Genomic DNA, 21,844 nt, shown 5'->3' on the forward strand with positions numbered 1-21,844 from the left:
CCTCAAACTCTTGGGCTTAAGCAATTCTCTTGCCTCAGCCTCCCAAGTAACTGGGACTACAAGCACCTGCCACAACACCTGACTATTTTTTGGTTGTAGTTGTCATTATTGTTTGGCAGGCCCGGGCTGGGTTCAAATCTACCAGCTCTGGTATATGTGGCTGGCGCCTTAGCTGCTGAGCTACAGGCGCTGAGCCAAGAACAGATTTTAATTGTGTGAAAAGTACTTAACAACTCTATATTTTAGTTCCCTCCTCCATAAATTATGAGAAAATTTCTATGTACCTAGAGAGCTATGAACATTATGCATATAAAGCTATCTAGTTCATGGCACATGGTACATACTCAATAAATGGCATTTAATCATTTTTATGTCTAGCTTACAAAGACAAAACAACATTGGGAGTTTTTATTATTCAGAAACATTTGGTCATGCAGAATAAAGTGCATAGGGAACAGTAAGTGCACTGTTTGATAAGTTACAAGTATATGCCATGTATTAGGAGATTCACTTGAAAAAGAAGAGTGGAAAAATAGAATAATTGAAGGAAGAGTGGGAATCATAGTTTCTATTCAGGTTCTGTGACTTAGCAGTTGTTTAAATTTATAATTGAATAGCTAGTCTAAACAGATCACTCTGAGTGGAATAACACAAATGCCTCTTTATCCAGATCGATAGACAGAAAAATTTGCCTGTTTGAGTCATCATCTGAAGGTAAATGGCCCTTAATAGATGTAACACAAGGACTGTGACACTGGGATGCTCAAATGCTGAATGTGCATTGAAAGGAAAGTGTATAATTTTAATTACATATATGAATCAATCAAAACCTGTCTGAATTGCATGTTGTTTCTACTCTTATCTGGTCAGAAACATCATTATCCTTCTAGTAGGTTTATACTAGAGGAACCAAAACTGTATAAAAGAAAAGGAGAAGAAAGAACATGTGCAGGAAAGATCACCATTGAGCTCTTTGTTATAGGAAGAAAAAAGGAAAAAGATACATAATCACTAGGGAGATGCTGAATGAGAAAAAAATATTGATCACAGGGGAAGTGATAATTTGACGAGTACAATGGTATCACAGTTGCAATGCCAGCAAAAATAGCAATCTTAAAAAGGTGATTTGGTAGAAGTAGTGTGGGTTCCTCAGACCTGGAAGAAACTGAAGCCAAAGATAAAACAAACAGAACCATGAAATAGTTCTTATTATTTATCCCAAAAGTTAGGGCACACAAGAAAATAGGACTCTGACCAGCTGAGTTAAAAACCATGTTCCAAATCTTACTGTACATCACTCTCATTTTATTGGGAATTGATTATTTACTTTTAAGAACATAATTACAATAAAAAAATATGTAAATGGAATCAACGTAGATCTGAGGCAGGAAAATACATCCTGTAGTTAGCCTTAACTTGAGGGATAATCTTTGACTTTGGGAGGAAATTGTGCTATAGGTAAAGAACAGTTTCATGAAGAAGAATCTCACCTATCTATAAAGGGTTAATTTATAACTTTATGTACTGAAAAGGAGACCCTGAGGCTAGGAGAAGTGGCTCATGCCTGTAGTCCTAGCGCTCTGGGAGGCCAAGTCAAGTGGATTGCTTGAGCTCAGAAGTTGACCAGCCTAAGCTGATAACCGATCTCTAAAAATAGCCAGGCGTTGTAGCCAGTGCCTGTAGTCCCAGCTACTTGGGAGGCTGAGGCAAGAGAATCACTTGAGATTGCTGTGAGTTGTGATGCCACAGCATCTACTGAGGGTGACAAAGTGAGATTCTTGTCTCAAAAAAAGAAAAATGAAAATTCTGGGTTGCAATTTAATCATTTTAATTTTTTTATGTTTGTACTTGTAAATTCTTCCACTGACTCTGATCAGCATCAGTGTTAGGTAAGAAACCACATCAATGTCTGTCCCCATATTGAACATTGTTCAATGTTCCATCATTGGAAATAAATGCCAGAAACCTGGTGAAGATTCCTCTCCTAGCATTCTATGGTGGTTAAGTAAACAGAGCCTTATAAAATCACTATCTTTGTAACCTTATAAAGCAGACATATTATAAGAACTTACAGTTTCATACTCTTAGTTGAATTTGTGGAGCGGAGAGAAGTACAGACCCTAGAGGACTCTTACTAAAGTACAAGTACAGAGGTAGGGCTGTGTGGGAGAAAGTAGAAATCAAGAACCCAGGAGGCATACTGAATTCTTTTAAAAAGAATTAAAAGAATAGATTTGGGGCATATAACTTTTAGGAAACATGAAAAGATAAAATGAAGCATTTTGACCTGGGAGCAGAGAGAAAAAAAAAATGTAAACCACAAGTGGGGCATTTGTTAAGGGAAATATGTTTAATGGGACTAAGAGTTTAAATTGGAAGGACAGAGGTACATCCAAGGAGAAATGAGTTGTAAATGAAGACTGGAGATAGTAATCTCCACATCTCATAGGTAGGAAAAATTCTGGAATGAGAACTCAGTATTTTCTTCTTTAACAATACCAATCAACCAGTTGTGTCTCCCTTGAGCCTTAGATTGAGAAGCATTCTCCTACTCCATAGCTGAGCCCAGCAATCCAGTGGCATCAAGGACCACCCACCTCGCCTCACAGAAGAGAAATATATAGATGGCGCTGAGGTAACAGGGCAAGGAAGCCAGTGAGAGGTCTGCATGGTAAGCACAGAGCCGCAGCATTGTCCAGAGTTTGGTGTGAGAAGGAATGAAACTAGGCCACATATGGAGGTTTGGAAGGAAATACAGAGAAGTACAGTTATCATGGAAACCAGGCATGGGAAAAGACCACAGTGGAGGTTGTAATTAACATGATTACATTCTGCAATAAGAATAAGGTCAAAAAATCCCTAAACTGTGCAATAGCTATATTTGGCACCCAGGTTAACGCCTTGGGAAGGATTGCATTGTTTCAGGGAGTAATGAAGTGAATTGCAGTGTGGAAGTACAGGCAGCTTTTAAGTATCACACAATGAAGGAGATATTAAGTGACCTCTCTGCCAGCATTTTTTTGGATAATTCATCATTATATATAATTAAAACTAGATCATTACTGTACATAACACAAACCTCAGGGAGAGACATACACTCTCAGATTTAAATTTTAAAAGTTGATGAAAAGTATTTTCTCATCTTGTTTACAATTAGTGTTTAGAGTTCATGTGAATGTAACTTTCAGAAAGTATTAATTTTTATCCAAAAATTAACTTAATCCTATCGTAGAAATTTCTATCGCCATTATGCAAACTCAGGTAGGTTCTTAGAGTCTTTTTGTGTAAGAGTACGAGTATAAGTAAAACAGAGGAATTCTACAACTGTACTTTTTATTTACCAAAAGGAACAAAAAAGAAAAAGAAAATGTCTGATATTAATTAAAAATAAACCATTCCAGACAAGAAGCATTTATTTATCCTACAGTGTTTCTGAGAAATTTGTTGAGATATGCCCTCCTTTGAGAGAAAAAAAAGGCTGATATTGGATGCAGGGGCTTGAAGACTGAGTGCAGGTGGCAAGTAAACAACCCTCAGGCAGAAGCTAACTAGAGGCCTGAGAACTTGAGGAAACATCCAGCTTGAATCACCTGTCAGGTATCTCTGTCACCTTATCAGTGGTTGTCAACCTTCCTAAGGCTGCAATGTGTTTTCATTGTTAAAAGGTTGAGAACCACTGCCTTACATGGACTTTGGCTAATTAGAGTATCATTTGCATTGCAATTTTATATTTTTTCAAACCCAGAAATCGGTATGACATTCCTAAAACAACCATATAAAGCATAAAAATGGGAGGCAACCAAATTCTACACATTACTACCCAAATTCTTACTAAAAGCCAATCCCTTAGAATTGAATAGTCCTTCCTTCAACTCATAAGACTTCAAAACACCAAAAATCTTTTCCTCCCAGTGCAGCTGCTCTTTTTTTGAGCCTGCCTACTCTTCCCTTTGAGAGTGTACTTTCGCTTTCAATTAAAAAAAAAAAAAAAAAAAAAAGCTATTGCTTGTTTGGCTTACATGGTGAATCCTAAAATTCTTTTCCTGGTGATCAACAAGGACTTGAAAAAACCTGCAGACCATGCTCATTAAATTAAGAAATAGGAGTGGAGAGAGTGCACTAGTCCTTTAAAGCCACTGACGTTCTGGCTTCCTGGGGCTCTATGGATGTCAGAACTCAGAGCAGCTGAGAACACCAGAGGACTGGCAGTTGGAAGCATGATGGATAACAAGTGGGGCCTGAAGGACAGGTAAATGAAGGAAGTACTTGAAAAGAGAAATGTAAAGCTGACCTGGAAAAAATAAAAGAGATATTTCTAAGAAGAGTAAGTTAAAGTAGCAGAATATTTTTATTGAGCCCTTATGGCAACAAGAAGAAAAAAAAATAGAGAGGGAAAGAAACAGGTATTTCTAAGATTTATTGATAGGAGAAAAAACAAACAATCAAAACTTGTTACTTGAAATGTTTATTGTTATTATCCAAGCAACACCATTAACTTTTAGTGTCTTGAGTAAAAGTTAAATAAGCTAATTAGGACTTAGAAAGCCTCAGATCTTTTTTCAAAAATTTTATAGACCGATAAAATTCACAAAGGAAATTGAATCACCATTAAAATAACATTTGTAAAATATTTAACAAATAAAGAACAATCTATAAATCACCATTATGTTACATTTGAAGAGATTTTTCCTAGGCTCTGCTTGCTAGTTATTTTACTGTAAAAATTTTTAAAACTCTATAATTTGAGTCTTGTTTTTTATCTCAAAGGCATTGTTCATCAGTAACATTAGAAAGGGATTTTGCTATTCAGTAACATTTAACTAACTGATTTATTCGTTTCTTTTCTTGACAGAATAAATAGAAATAGGAATCCATCACAAGGAGGTACCATAATAGTGTAAATATTGTGATATACTAAAAGTTGGAATCATCTAGAATAAGACTCATCATGTCCTTTGAGCCAAAGGCCAAAAAAAAGCCTTTTCCGCTGGAATCCCTGCTAGTGCCACAAGTTCCACGTGGCAATTACTTGCACGTTCAGGAGGACAAGCAAAGACTACACTTAAAGAAATTCCTCCTTCACAGGATGTTTCTAGTGGCCAGGATAAAAGCAAATGTTGAAAAGAAAGATATTGCTGAATACTATGAGCAAGTGTTTCAATCAATTCTGAAACATCACCTAGAAGAATCAGTGACAGGAGTTCTGCTCATATACCCCACTTCCCTTCTGCATATCCTTGAGTCCTCTAATGGAACCCTTTTCCAAATCCTTATAGATTACCTGGCCCATGAAAACGATCCAGAATATTTTACACAAGAAATGAAAATTATAGTCGTTTCCCATAACATCCCAAACAGGCTCTTCATGCAATGGCATGTTTCAGTGATAAAAGTGCCAGTTCTGTATCTTGATGACGTGACACAATCCCAGTCCCTAAAAGAGGTCATCACAGATTTTATCACCCACATCCATAAACTGTCATTCTTCCTTTTTAAGACTATTAAAGTGGGCAGTAAAGGACCAGGCGATAACTTGCACCAAATTGCACCTGACCTACTCCTTCCAGAACAAATCATACAGTACTTGTGCAAATGTGAAGAATTCATGGACCCAGCAACATTCATAAATATGTACAATAAACCTGTATATATCACCTTTGATTCGGAGGTGGTATGGCCTGCTCCTTCCCGTTTCTAAAATTAATACAGACAGTAGGCTCATCTCTCTTAAGGAATGTGTGCTACTTAAATAAAAGGAAAATATTTCTAAAGTTACTCTTCTCTTTGAAAAAAAAGGAAAAGAACACTGCCATAAGCACAAAGGTAATATGTTAGTGTTTACAGAATATATGGAGCTAACTTAAAAATGTATTTATTCTAATACTAAATTCTAACTTAAGGTTAGAAATGAATATGTGTAAAAGTAATTCTTTTATCATATATGATATGTGATATCATAGGATAATTATTATGATAGCAATATGTAGGAAGGGCTTTAAGAGCACAGGTGAGGGAATAGATTGCTATATAATTCCTGCAATCAGAAAACAAAATCCAAACTTTCAAAATAATTCCAAAGCTCCCGTACTCTGGTCTATATAATCAAGAATATTGAAACCCTTACAAAGCTAAAGAACACAATAGCTATTTGAAACAATAAGAAAATACACTATCAGATGGCATCATACTCCTTCAGGCAACACTGTACATGGGGCATCCTTCTATGTGACAGACTTTTGCCTAGCACAAAGTCACATAGCAGGCTACACAGAAGACATTATCTGCCCACTTTTAAAGCTTGTTTATCAATGATTTTATGTAAGATAAACTCACTGGTTATTTTTTCAATTCACTTTCTACAAAGCAATTAATTATATATAATCTCCGTATGTCCAAGAAGTTTGTCCCTCTACTCCTTTATCCAGAACTAATGCTTTTCTTCATTGTTGAAAATATTTAAACATTTAATAACATCTATATTTTGAATACTGCCACAATATTGTTCCAAATCACCTTAATATCTTGGGAAACAGCCATTAGCTTTAATGGAGGAAACACTGATATAATTTCAGTTTTGTTTTTAAATTATTTATTTGATTTCTAGTTTCTTTGGGGCAAAACTCCACCTCAGTGTGCATCTCAAATTTTTCATATGCAGAAAGCTTGGCATCATCATTCCATATCAGTATCAGATAGGGATTTATTCAAAGAAAATGACTTTTCATAGAGGGGGTATACTTATCCCAGTGACAACATCATTGCTGACAACATTTTGCAAGTTTTTTATGGCAGTTGAGTGAAAGAGTTTTATAAATGAAAGAGAACTTAAATATTTTAGTTACATCTAGTTTTTTATATCTAAATTATTATTATACTCCAACCTGATTAGTTACTTTACTATTGTATCTTCATTCATAGAAATGTTTGTTTTTAAATATGACATGAACTTTCAAAGGAATATATGTCTATGAATACATTAAAAAGAACATGATGCTCACTACCTCGACAGGAAAACAAAAATTGTTTTCACTAATAGATGCTTTATTGAAATACTTACATAGGTGACTAACACAATGTCTTTCTAGCAGACTCACTTTACCTGTGTATGTTTGAGTACCTTTGATAAAAATCCATAAATCTTATATTCATACCTTAAATATATAATTTAGTTTGATGGAATCCAAAATTGCAAATCATTAAACCTTAGTAAGATTCATAAGGTAATTCTCCACTCAATAAAACTTAGTTGCCTTATAATAAAATTTTAGATAAAACCAGAGTTCAGATTTTAACCTGAACAGGTAAATAAAATTTAACACTATGAATATATAATATTTATATACCCCCATATTTATTCAATGAACACATAACATTCAAATGGTGTAGCTAGCACCATTTTAATCCTTTTGTTTTTTAATATGGATACTTTACAATAGATTGCACTGTTTTGAAATGTACCATTGCATTATACACATTAGGTGAGGTACATTTCAAAACTATTAAGAAAAGAATGTAATTGTGAGGGATGTGTTAATCAGTTCAATGTAAGCATTTCGCATTGTATATCAAATTAGTACACTGAACCCCATAAATGCATTAATGTACATTAATAAAAAAAAATAAATTTGGTGAACCACTCTCAAAAAAAAAAAAAAATAGATTGCTCTGTTGATGATCTTATGCTTATTTCAGTGTTAACCAAGGACATTCAGGAAGGTTATAGATTTATTGAAGAAAAACTAAAACATTATTTGAATATTTTAGTAAAAGAGACATTTGGATTCCTTTGTGGAGTGTTATTGCTTAATAGAAATAGATCTTGACATCCAGTGACTTTATCAAATGTTAGCAACAAAAGCCCAAATTTCAATTAAATTAAATCTATCTCTAACAGCAGAATCCCCTCAACTATCATGAGAAGTAGAAATGAGGCAAACTATCACCAGCTTCTTATAGCAAAGTACTTTCAGATTATTTTCTATTGTAATAAATGATTTAATGTAGAATTAGAGTTCTCCCCCTTGTGGTCAATTATTTAAATCTCCAGATAACCTCCAGATAGGATTTATAAAATAAATACAATGCATGGATCTGAAGAGAATAGAGAGAGAGAATCTCAAAATTACCTTTCAAATAACTGTTTTACACTCCTTGTTCTTTCAGTATAGATTCTCAGACATAATTAAGGTGTTTTGCCAATAGTGATCACAGGCAAGTATAACAACATATCAAAATACTAGTATACCAGTAGTAAAGTAAAAGCAAAATAACAGCAGTTTCCTATTTCACTTCACCACTTTAGTTATACCAATATTGATTTTTCTATAAGCAAATAATTTTAAGCAAATTATTCTTTCCCACTCACTTTTTCTCATTGTTTTAGAAATTTTAATCTTGTTATGGGCAGTTTTTTAAATCTAAGAAAAAATCTTTACTAGCTGACCTGATGTTAAGTTGCCGTACACATATAAAGACGTAATCCATATTGGCAGTCTCTGTGCATTTCATTTTCTTGAAAGATCAAGTTCAACACATTTTATATTGATTATTTGTTTTATTGTTAAATTCTAACAGTTTTTTTTAAAATCTAAGGAGAAATCTTTACTAGCAGACCTTATGTTGAGTTGCTGTACACATATAAAGATGTAATCCATATTGCCAGTCTCTGTATTCCTTCATTTTTTTTTGAAAGAACAAGTTCAAGACATTTATTTATTTCTAACATTAGAAGTAACAATAAAACAAATAAGCCCTTCTGTGCCTTTGTTGGCAGACCTCTCTTCTTCTCTCTCTTCTCAGTCTGTATCATATTTCTACCGAACATAAAGGTGAAATAGAATAAGATTTAAGAGAGCCACCTCTGGTATCTAATTGCTAAATCTACATGAAGATCTGCAACTTTGTAGAACCGTAAATTGTTTCTATACTTTTCTGTACCTCAGTTTCCTCATCTGCAAAATAAGTGTGATAATACTATCTACATATTAAAAAGATTACTATGTAAAACAATGGGTATTATATAAAATAATGATATAAAGAGCCTATCATACAGTGACATCTTTTTTAAAAAAGGCTTACTTTATTACAGTACTTACAGTTTTATAAATGTTAATTTCATTGCAATACAAGAGTATAAACCTCATCTTTTAAGTTACATTCTCAGATTCATCTTTCCAGGTATATATGTAAACTCCTCAGAATAAAGCCTTTAAACTCAGTGGGAAGGCACATCTTTAAAGAAGCATAATTAAACACTTCTTTACAGAGTTCACAGTTTGGTTAACAGTTATATTCAGTAATTTGAGTATACTAAGCACTCAATAAATGTTACTTTCATGGTCAAAATTCTTCAGTGGCTTTCATTTTGCTTCCAGGAAAAAAAAATGTAAAATTGTATTCTGATCTGCAAAGCATGCTTCCCACCCAGATCCTTCCTTACCTCTCCAGCCTCACTTTGTGGTTCTCTTTACCCTCTTCCGTTTTCTCATTCTCATTTCCACAGTTCTTTCTCTAACGGGCCCCCAATATTTCCATATGTTTGTCTTTAACATCCTTCCTCCCTACTCTTAGCAAACTTCTGCTTCTCAATCAAATTCTCTGTTCTCTGTTAAGACTGGTAAATTCAAGAAACCTCTTTCTGGGGCAGCGCCTGTGGCTCAGTGAGTAGGGCACCAGCGCCATATACCGAGGGTGGCGGGTTCAAACCCAGGCCCGGCCAAACTGCAACAAAAAATAGCCGGGTGTTGTGGCGGGCGCCTGTAGTCCCAGCTACTCAGGAAGCAAAGGCGAGAGAATCACCTAAGCCCAAGAGCTGGAGGTTACTGTGAGCTGTGACATCACAGCACTCTACTGAGAGTGACAGAGTGAGACTCTGTCTCTAAAAAAAAAAAAAAAGAAAAGAAAAAAGAAACCCTTTCCTGTCCTCAATGTACATGGTGGTCAACCACATTCTAGCAATTCTCCTGCCTTACTGCTGTTGTATGTGAACACTCATCTTTCTTTTTTCTTTTTCTTCTTTTTTTTGGCATTTGTATCTTTAGTGCCTCATCAAGATAAAAGAGAGAGAGAGAGAGAGAGAAGAGGGAGGGAGGGGAAGAGGAAAGGAAGGGAGGAAAAGAAGAAAGAAAAAGAGGACAGGAGGAAAGGAGGGAGGGAGACAGATGGAGAGAGAAGAGAAGGAAGGGAAGGAAGAAACTGTTTTAAAATCTATAAAAATTTTTCCATAAGGTTAATTTTACTTTTATTAAAACTGTTGTGCAATCTCAATATATTAAAATGTTCTTATATGTTTAAGTTCTAGCCATTGTCCTGGAAGCTGTTTAAAATAGCAAAATCAAAATATAATTGTTGTACCTTATGTAAAATCACCAGTTTTAGCCATATAATTTCTTCCAATCTAATTTGGAAGGATATTCAGAATGCATTCTGAAAGTGATTCAGTCAAACTTTTGTATCTATTTTTTATATTTCAAATTAATATGAGGGAACAAATTTTTAGGTTATACTATTCTCACTTCCCAGGTAAAGTTCAAGAGCACATACCTGTTTCCTTGGGTTAACATACTGTTTTCTGATGGAACATCTCAGCAAGCTACTAACAAGGTATACAACCTTTATTCCATATGAAAGATATTTTCTTTATGTTTCTCAACATATTTTATTACTCATGCTTATCCTTTTCTTGAGTTATATGCTCAGATTATTATAAAAGTCTAAATTTTATGCCATTTATGTTATATAGTTCACATTTCTGATCTGTTTTTAAGATATTTATCTATTTCTAAAATACTTTTTTCAAAACAGTTGAATTATATATAAAGTCTTGATTTATGGAAGAAGGTATTTCTGAGTGTTGAAACATATCTACATATTACTAAAGTGAACTCTAGTATAATGACCTCCTCAGGGATCTGTTTCAATCAAGTCTCCCCTTCCCCCTCCCCAGTTTATACTATACTTGGACATTTGAAAGCAAAAATAATTACAGACCATCCTACAATAAAGATTATGTTACAGTACAATAAGCTTTTACAACTGAACTGGCAGAGGATGATAATAGCTTGAGCTAGTGTAATGACTCTGGAAATAGAAATAAGGATGCCAATTTGAAGGATAATCAAAAGGTAAATAAACACAGGGTCTGAGGGAGAAAAAGGTGTCAAATATGTTAGGTTTCTAGTTTTTCCAACAAAATGGTACCATTCTTGAGGTAGGAAACTGAGGGAAGGAACATACAAGGAGCACTGAATTGGTAGAGGAAAAGCATGTTTTCCATTATGTAACATGTTTCTCATATATATACACACATAGATATGTGATATATATAGGTATCAATAAAGGAATTATCAAACAAAATGGAAATATGAAAGTTGTTTTGTTCAATATTTCTATTATTGATACATTTAGATAAGGTACGGATGACATACATTACCTTACATCTCATTCTTTGTTGAAATAGCTAGGTACTGACAAATGTTTTCTGATATAAGCAAGCAACTGCTAGTAAGGAAAACAGTTTGATAATTTAAAATAAATTCAGCTAAAGGAGAAATTATCCCAAAGATTATTCTGTACCTGAAATGTCCCACCACATCTCCCCTTAACCTTATATCTGCATTCAGTAGCACCTACAATAAAATAAGCAGTGGTTATTGAGCTTAATTTCTTCCCTTAGTCAAATAAAAGTCATTCCAGTATTAATCCAAGAATTATTTATTGATTGTCCATTATATGTACAGGCATGTGTTAGGGGCCACAGAAGACACAGCATGCAAAAAACTTTTACAGCATGCAAAAAACTTTTATAAAGCCCCTCCCAAATGTATTCATATAGCATCTATTCCATTTGCAATAAAAATTTAGATGAAAAGGTGTCTTTCGGTACTTTTTTTTTTTTTTTTTTTTTTGTAGAGACAGAGTCTCACTTTACGGCCCTCGGTAGAGTGCCGTGGCGTCACACGGCTCACAGCAACCTCTAACTCTTGGGCTTACGCGATTCTCCTGCCTCAGCCTCCCGAGCAGCTGGGACTACAGGCACTCTCCACAACGCCCAGCTATTTTTTGGTTGCAGTTTGGCTGGGGCTGGGTTTGAACCCGCCACCCTCAGCATATGGGGCTGGCGCCCTACTCACTGAGCCACAGGCACAGCCATCTTTCGGTACTTTTTTCTGTGGCTTGCCCACTGGCTTTCTCAACTGATACTGGAAGAATATACAAACGTTGAATTGTATTTGCTTTCTGCACCACAGCCTTGTTTAGGAAACGTGTGTTAGGAACTTTGCCAAATATGGGAGAGGGGGAGTACAGTACAATCAGAAACAAAATAACCACAGTGTCTACTTTAGAGTGTATGCGGACAGAACCCTATAATGTCTATTCTGAATAGAACCAAGAGAGACATCTTGGTATCGGGCTGAAAGCAGAAGGTGTGAGGAAGAAGAGGAGTGAGGAGGCAAGGATGAAACTCCTAGCAGGTGTCCATGTGGTTCCCTGAGATAGGGAATATGGGAGGAGTCACCCTTTGGGGTGTGTGGGGAGTGAGACAAAGTTTTCCAATTTGAACCTGCTAAATTTGAGATGTCTGAGAATCATCAAGGTTAAACTATCCTGTAGAGAGTTTGGTATATTGTCCTGAAGCTCGGGAGACAGATCTGACAAAAGATAAATAAGTAATGATCGGTTCACATATGATGACTGAGGATTCAGGATTGGTGCTATCACTCAGCACAAATACATGCAATAAGCAGAGAAGACTGTCTCATTCAAAACCCTTGGAACTGTCTATGGCAGCAAAGGGACCTACAAAAAAATCTAAGAGGACGCTATTTAATTTGAATTGCCTAGGGGCAGAGAAAGAAAAGCGGGTGAAGGTGGTACCATGGAAGCCAAAGGAAACGACATTTCCTAAAGAAGACAATGTTCAACAAAATCACTTGCTGCCTCAAAGTCAAATCAGAAAGAGAATAAAAACTAAGTTTAATGACAAGAAAGCCATTGGTCACTTGGAGAGAGCCACCTATGCAATGTGGTAGAGGCAGAAGCAGGACGCAGTGGGTTGAAGAGTAAAGGTCTCGGGAGGAAAGAGAACAAATATAGACAATATTTCTGAAAGCTTGGTCTTGACAGCGAATTTGCAGAGTAGATTTGGGAATGTAAAGGTCTCCTTTAAGATTCTAAAATTTTTACTAAAAGGAAAACCACAAGTTTGTTCTGGTTTGACGTAACATATCTGTCCTTTCATGTGAGAATAAATGTCCAGTTGTGGCACAAGGGGAAAAAACCTCTACCTTGTTTTGAGTGTCAGTGTACAATGATCCTGTCTGTTACAGGCTCCCAAGTGACTATGTGAACAGTTCTTAAGAAAAGGGGATTCTTAACAAACATTTTTAAATAAATAATTTCACTAATCTCTAGAAGAAACCTAGCTGTGCAGAAAGTGAGTTTAGAATATGTGTGAACTCTAAAGTTACAGCTTAAGTCTTGGCTTATTCCATTGGTATTTCCATGGTCAAACTGCTATGCTTGATTGCACATTATCTTACATGCTTTATATACTTTATGGATCAGCAACATCATATTTGTAAATTTTGCTCTGAAATCTGGCACTTATCCAGGTCACTCCTTTCTTTGCCCAGTCAGGGCATCCTAGCAATTTGCAAATTATAATCAAATCTCAATTTTCCAAGCTAATGGCTTTAAAGAGCAATAATGCATAGTCCAAAAATGACGGACTTCATGAACCATTTATCTCTGTAATAATATTCATTAAACTTGGCTATATAAGTGTGTCTTCTTATACGACACTCATAACAAAAATAATAAAGCATTTCAACTGAAATGACTCAAGGGCCATGGAAAGTCTTTCAACTTCCCTATTTCTATTTCCTACTCCATCATATGGTGACAGAGGAGGACGTGAAGTTCAATCTTGACCCCACCCCCTTTTAATTGCAACCATTTTCTACAGTTAAATTTCTCTTTGTTTCTCTGAAATTTTCATTCACAAAAGTGAATAGTCTAATGAACCCTATTACCCATCACCCATCTTCAACAATATTAAGAAATTATACAAATATTAGAACTATGAATGTTTTTGATATTGTCTATTCCAGCCAAGGGCCTCCGTGAGGAAAATTAAAATCACAGTACTAATTGATAGGAAGAGAGAGATAGAAAATAGGCCATATCTTCCTTATTCTTGCTGATATAATCAGAGCTACAATTCTACTGCCTTATTCTTGTTATCAAACTTTTCCCTTTTTTTTGCATTTTTTTTTGGCCAGGGGCAAAAAAACAGCCACCTCAGGTATATGGGGCCAGCACCCTAGGCCTTGAGCCACAGACGCCACCTCGAATTTTTCCAAAAATCTATATATTACCCAATGTTACTTTCCATAGTCTTACAAAGCACAAACAACATGCAAAATTTTGAACTTTTTAAAACTTTGGCTCATTAGCCACCTGATTATTGGGTTGAATTTTTAGGGGTTGGAATGTTGAATGATGGACTGTAAGAGACAAAAAAAAAAGTTTTTGAATATTTTTTGCCAGCTGTCACCCACAAGCATATTAAATATCATCTTTTTTATGGAATTATTTCTGCAATTTCTATGTTTCTTTTACCACAGAAAGGGAAAGTAATTATCAGTTTGGCATTTGCACTTTGGGCCTTTTTGCAAAAGTGGAAATGTTTCTGTAACTGAAGAAACATTTAGAGCTTTCATATAATATTAAGTTGAATTAAGTTTCCCCTAGAGTTCTCTTGTACATAAATTTTGCTCCTTGGGGATAATTCCTTTTTTTTTTTTTTTTTAATTTCAGGTTAATGTGAGAGTACAAACAGCTATGTTACAGTATTTGCATTTGTTAGGTAGAATCCCTTCTGTAGTTGTGTCCTGCACCCAAAAGGTGTGCCATACACCCCTTACATTGTGCCCATTAAATGGAAGCACACCAATCCTCTCCCCTTCCCTTCTCTCCCCCCTCCCTCACTCTCCCTGGCCCCCAACTTGAATTGAATTGAGTTTTTCTCTTATGTGGACGTGTGTTAGATTATCTACTGGCTTCATATTAAAATTGAGTACACTGAATTCTTGCTCCTCCAGGCTTGTGATACTTTACTAAGAATGTGTTCCACCTCCATCCAGGTTAATACACAAGATATAACGTCTCCATATTTTTTACAGTTGAATAGAATTCCCTGGCATGCATATACCACAGATTGTTACTCCATTCCTAGGCTGATGGGCATTTAGGCTGTTTCCACATCTTGGTGATTGTAAACTGAACCGTGATAAACAATTTAGTACAAATATCTTTATGATAGAATGATTTTTTTTTTCTTCTGGGTAGATGCCTGGTAATGGGATTGTGGGATCAAATGGAAGGTCTAATTTAAGTTCTTTGAGGGTTCTCCATACTTTTTTCCAAAGAGGCTATATTCGTTTGGAATCCCGCCAACAGTGTAAAAGTGTGGGGATAATTCTGAAGAGAGCCACTAACCCAGGCCTGTTGCTAAAAATGTTTCCTCAGGATACTCCACCACGTCAGAGACATCCACTTTCAGGTAGGCACATTCTATACACCAAGACAATATTTCTTACCTCTGGCACTGCATAGGTTTATCCTGTTATAAATGATAGTTGGATAAATAAAAGTAATTAGCTTACAAATGACAGTGAGACAATGTTTGCCCCCTTTGTATATAGAAGAGGCACCAAAATATCTCCTTAGGGACGATGACTACCAGTTAATTAATAGAAATAAAATTCTTGTATAAATATATGTGCATATTTGAAATATCATTAAAGACAGAATATGAGATATGAATATATAGAGATATATGTGTGCACGACTATCTTATACATAGTGGTATATACATAACTATCTTAATTTAAAGTAAAAAAACTAATTAAGATTCATAGAACTGCTCCCAGTCAAATGGAAAAACCAGAGATTTAACTATCAATGTTTAATAGCTCAGTACAAGAAAGGCTTTGTGTAATAATGCAGATCGTTTTGACTAATTATGTCCTCCCCACCTCTTCTGGACCCTTTTCTGACAGCTGCTCAGGAACCTTTCTTCGTGTCTATTCTCAAAGCTCCCTGTATGGGCCACAGATTGTGTGACCCTGTCACTCTTCTCCCCACCATCCAATTTCTACCGCCCCACACCTCAATTACACACACAAACACACAGAGGCTGGGAGAGTTGTGATTTATCTGGGGCAGAGAAAGCCCATTCGTAAGGCAGCACATGATAAAGAAGCAAAGAGAAAAGCAGAGAAACAAACTCACCTCAGTTCCTGATTCCCTTCCCCATCCCTGGCTGAGGCCTGATAGCATTTTCTATCCCTGAATCCTTCCAATCAATCAATTTTTTTGTTTTGTTTTGCTTAAATCAGGTAAAATATTGGGGGTTTTGTTTGTTCAATTGTCTTGAATAAACAATTCCTAAGCAGTCCGACATTTTTCAAAGCAACCCATCCACATATATAGCACAAAGAATTCTAGGTTTCACATTGGAAGATTTGTGTTCAAATCTCTGATTTTCTGCTAGCTAACTGGGCCTTAAGCTGTTTTACTTCTGTGTCTCAGTTTTGTCACCTGTAAATTAAATGAGCACCCAAATATTAAATGAGATAAATAATACATGAAAGTAACTAGCAACCCCATGAACATTTGCTGAATCAAGCAGAGTTTGGAGAATGGTGTATGGGCTTGTACTTTCCACAATGCAGTTATGAAAATCAGCATTGTGACAAGGACATAAATGGTTTGAATTCTGACCAGCAGCCTAGGGAAACGTCAGGCATGTCAGGCCAATTAGTCAAGCTGCTGATACATAACATTTCTATAACCAGGGTCCGATAGGCTGAAGATATTTTGACTATCTTCTAGCAGGATAAAGAACAGTGTAGTTCTTAAGCAGACTTTTGCTGCTGCTGTTAGTATCTTTTGGAAGAATCTGAGCTGCCCTTTGATAAATGCTTAATATCAATCCAGACAACTGGACCCTAATCAATTACTTGTTATTTGAATGCCTTATGGAAACCCTACTTATTTATACGCATCAATAATAAAGTGAATATTAGATGATTACCACACCATAATAATTAAAAGGTTTAATATACATGTGAAGGAATTTTTGCTATTATTTCAAAGAATTCGAGCTCTAAGAAAATGAAAATAGACTTATGCCAGTTTTATGAATTTTTCTTTCCATTACATTTCTAACAAGAAATTGATTGCTTAGTTATATGTACCTAAGGAAGTAGTAATACTATTGTGCCTTGTCTGACACAAATAATTTTTAATATTAAACCTCTGAACATAAAGTAGTATATTACAAAATAAGAAAAAAGGACATAATGATGGGAACCAAAATATACATTTTATTTCTTTCTATGACTAGAGATAACAGAGTTTTCAAATAATAACATTATTTGCAGTTTATGAAAGATAAAATTATTGAGAAGTGCTTCACTTTTGAATTGTTATGCACTTTTAATGTCTTTGGATTCTCAGAAAGTATATTTGTCTTCACCACTAATCTCTTAGTAAAGAAAAAGTCTGAACATCAGTTAATTATGCCTACTGCTATTGATATGAATATTTCTAAAAAGTTTCGTCTTTTGATTTTGTCATAAGTGTAGATAACCCAATTTTACTTTAACTTAGTATTTACATTTTAATCAACTCTAACCAACTAAGAGTGAATGGATGGATAACCAAATGGACTGACTTTTTACTGGATGTCCACTAAGCCATAGACCCTGTAGCACTTTGGTACTGTTAGTTATCTGGATAAATAACACATAGATTTTCTTTTTTACTTCCAGGATAATCAAAGAAAGAGAAACAGCAGCATGAAGCAAAAAGTTAAATGAAATCATTCTGTAATAAAGAAATGCGAAAACTGTCAGGGTGGCACAGATAGGGACTAATCAATTCTCAGGAAAGTGGTTTCAGACTTGAGCTTTGTAATCTGGAGGTCTGGATCCAAACTCCAGCTCTCTGCCATTCCACAGTTGTAAAATGTGAGTTAAAATGTGACAGTGTTTTATCCCGACTGCAAAATGGAAGGTAACAGTACCTACAGATTACAGTTGTACTAAGGGTTAAATAAGACAACATGCAAAAGGCTAATTTTGGCACAGTACATCTGGTAGAGTGAGTGCTTCCTACCTGTTACTATGATCATGAACTTGACAATAGGGAGATATTTAATCAACAGTGGAAGGCCCTTGCAAGATTCCCACAAGAGTTACTAATGGAAAAAGGAGACATAGGAGAGCGAGCAAGTTCTTGAAACCTTCCTCTATCTCTGGCCTTAGTGTTATAAACTGGGAGATCACTGGTGAGTTGACATTGGTACAATAATTTCATAACGTTAACGTGTACAACGAACTCACGGCTGTTTGTCTAAAGTGTTTCCCATTCTGATTCATTTAGTCTAGTGTGGAGGCCTAAAATTTGCAAGTTAACCCTATTTAAACAACTGCTCAAGATATGCTCATAAGTCCACTCTACCTTGATTCTATTAAAATTAAGTTGCCACATTTGACACGTAATTTAGTAGTCTTATTTTCTACCTTTATACATAGTATTCCAGTATTTTTCTTCCAGTAAAAATAACACACACAAACATACAAACACACAAAGTATGTTTTGACTGCATATAAATCAGCCAGCTTTTCTCTCTCATAGGGGTGTCCAACCTGCAACCTGCAGCCATGGGAACCATGCAAATTATTTGAGGACTCTTTTGTTTCTGTGGTGATGGATATCACAAAAACTATGCACGGATCTTGTTTTCTTGTTGTTTGTTTGTTTGTTTGTTTGTTTTGCTCATCAACTTTCATTAGTGTTTATGTGTTTAACATCCAGCCCACAACTCTTCTTCCAATATGCGACAGAAAAAAAAAGGTTGGACACTTCTGCCTGGGATATTCAGAAATTTTAAAACCCATGTTTTGAAAACTGAACCAGGGCTGCATGTGCAGAACGATTAAAAATGGACATTTATTACACTGACTTATCTGTTTAATGTGTGCTTGCCATGCTAGTCTGTAAATTCCATTGCAGCGGGAAACAGAAATACCTTACACACACCAGCTGTCCTACCAGCATGCCCAATGCCAAACACCGTGAATCAAGAAATACTGTCTTTTCAGGAAAATGGAAAATACTGCATGTCTTGGGCAGAAAGAAGGAAGAGATGGGAAGGGATGTGAAAAGCCGGGATAGATTGGAGATATATTTAGGAATGAAAATTAGCAGATTTTAGTAAGCTGGTGAGAGATCATAGGAAAATATTATCAAGCTTTAAGCCTAGGTTGTTGGGTGTAGACAAAGTCCTCAACCAAGCAAAAAGCACATTTGGTAGAAGATTTAGTTTTGTAGATCATGTGTTTGAGATGTCTGTAAGAAACAATAACCAGTGAATAACTACAGATGCATGTGAATCTAAAATTCTGAGATAGTGTAAGAAGAATAATGGCCCCCTTAGATGTACGTGATCTAATTCCTGGAACCTGTAAATGCTACCTTACACATCGAAGGAACGTTTGCAAATGTGATTAAAATTAATCAAATCCTGAAATGGGGAAGAGGTTCCTGGATTATCCAGGTGTGCCCAATATAATCATAGGCGTCTTTTAAAGAAAGAAGCTTTCTCCCAGCAGAGACTCACAGAGTGGGCAGTGTGAGAACTTGCTAAATGGAAAGTGGAGACTGGTAGCTGTGGGCCAAGGAATGAAGGCAACTTCTAAAGCAACAAAATGGATTCTCCCTGAAAGCCCCTAGAAAGTAAGGGAGTTCTACCTATAATTTAATTAGCCCAATGAGACCTTTGTAGGAGTTCTGACCTACAGAAATGAAAAATAATAAATTTGTGTGATTTTTGTCACTAAATACATGGCAATTTGTTACAGGAACAATCAGAAACTAATACATTAGGTCTGTGTTGAACATAAATATTGATACCCATCCTTCAGAATTTTATATAACATATATAATTAGAAAGTAATTTCCTTCATTAGTTAAGGCCCCTCCCTCTTAGTTCCTGCAGTCTTGTAATAAACAGTATAAAGGTATAAGCTCTGGGGTATTTGCCAGTTGGAAACCAGTTCTGTTCTCACTCTTCCTGCTCTCCTCTGGGTCTGGAGGCCTGTAAACTACTGGCTGGAAGCCTGCCAAGTATGTCCTGGGCTACACCAGCCCTCGCCAGCTGGTCTCTGGTTGTGTCAGTTAATGGAAAGCACTGGTGGCAGAGTTTGAGTAGAAGGAAGTGACTTACTTTTTTCTGCTTCTGGCTCCTCTGCCTTAGCATCTTAGCACTCATAAGTTTCAGCAGTTGTGGCAGCAACAGCAGGCCAGTTCTAGGCTATGCAGTAACAGCACAATTGTGGCAACAGCCAAGGGTTGTAGGCACTAGCTACTCAGACAGGGAGTCCAGTAGCACCAGCAGGACGATGAACCTGTGCGATGAACCTGTGCGTGCCTGCAGAGCAGGGATGAGGTGGTTTGAGAAGCAGTGGTGGCAGCACCACTACCACAGTGCTGTATGGGACACGCGGCTTTCCCCTTTGCCCTTGCAGCCCGAGGGGCAGTACTGACAACCCAAAGCTACTAATTTCTCTCCATCAGGCTTTCTCTCCATCAGGCTTTACTACACACTGGCAAACAATTCCTTGCATTATATTCCCTTTATTTGAAAAGCTGAGAATGGTTTCCATTATCGCCCTGATAATTCATTGACACAAATGCTTTTTGCACCATGAAATAACAATGATATATTGACTCCTTTCTTACGTGCTAAAAACAGAAAGTATGTATATAAAAGCTATCTATATATGAACCTTAACATTTGCTCATATGAACATATGGATAACATATACAACCTTAGTGATATAATCTTTCCTCATTTCAAATAATTACCTTTAAAATAGGTTTATGTTCGGGAAAGAAAGTGAATGGAAGTGGGGTTGCCCATTGGTTCATTAGAATTTCCAAAGCAGTGAAAGACATTTAAAGCGAGTAAAGAGGTTGGATGGTTCCCAGCATAGAGACAGTAGCATTAGATTAAATTACTATCCCTATAGTAAAGAGAAAAAAAATTGCTTCCACATATCAGCAAGATCATAAAAACAACTGGTCTACTTAATTCAATCTTCTCTGACAAAAACACCAAGAAAAACAGAAAAGCCACTTCAAACGTATTATTGTCTTGAATTAAAGCTGTATCAGGAAAGTAGGGCACACTGAACATTTTCATTATGAAAGTTGTGAAAACACTCACTGCTATTTGCAACAGTTGTACTCAACAGAATGCTAACTGGCCCCCAAGCCCATGCTTCTCTTCCCAAGAAAACCCAGCTACAGGAAAGAACAATCTGATACGGCCCATTCAAAAGAGCAGCAATTTAGGCTCCACACCCATAGCTTAATAAGTAGGGTGCCAGCCTCATATACTCAAGTTGGCGGCTTCTAGACCAGCCAGGGCCTGCTAAATAACAATGACAACTGCAACCAAAAAACAGCCAGACATTGTGGCGGGCACTGGAGGTTCCAGCTACTCAGGAGGCTGAGGCAAGAGAATCACTTAAGCCCAAGAGTTTGAGCTTGCTGTGAGCTGTAACGCTACAGCACTCTACCAAGGGCAACATGGTAAGACACTGTCTCAAAATAAATAAATAAATAAATAAATAAGAAAAGAAAAGAAAAAGGAAAAAAGAGCAGCAGTTTAAACAATATGGTATAGAAGTATTAAATGCCTAGTCAGTGCTGAGAATATTCTAAGGGACATGAAAACCGGTTTTTGACAGAACAAGCAGAACATAAC

The 21,844-nt window shown here is 36.1% G+C and overlaps 2 protein-coding genes across 2 annotated transcripts in view; one reads left to right on the top strand and one right to left on the bottom strand.

The window, feature by feature from the left end:
- Positions 1 to 21,844, bottom strand: part of ZNF804B (zinc finger protein 804B) — a 552,310-nt gene that overhangs the window by 511,216 nt on the left and 19,250 nt on the right. The window lies entirely within an intron of this gene.
- TEX47 (testis expressed 47) lies at positions 4,949 to 5,766 on the top strand. The gene has a single exon (XM_053553795.1). It carries the CDS (start codon positions 4,949 to 4,951, stop codon positions 5,696 to 5,698), a length of 750 nt encoding a protein of 249 aa, XP_053409770.1. The 3' UTR covers positions 5,699 to 5,766.

Source organism: Nycticebus coucang, chromosome 11 (genome assembly GCF_027406575.1).
Source record: "Nycticebus coucang isolate mNycCou1 chromosome 11, mNycCou1.pri, whole genome shotgun sequence".
Classification (NCBI taxonomy): domain Eukaryota; kingdom Metazoa; phylum Chordata; class Mammalia; order Primates; family Lorisidae; genus Nycticebus; species Nycticebus coucang.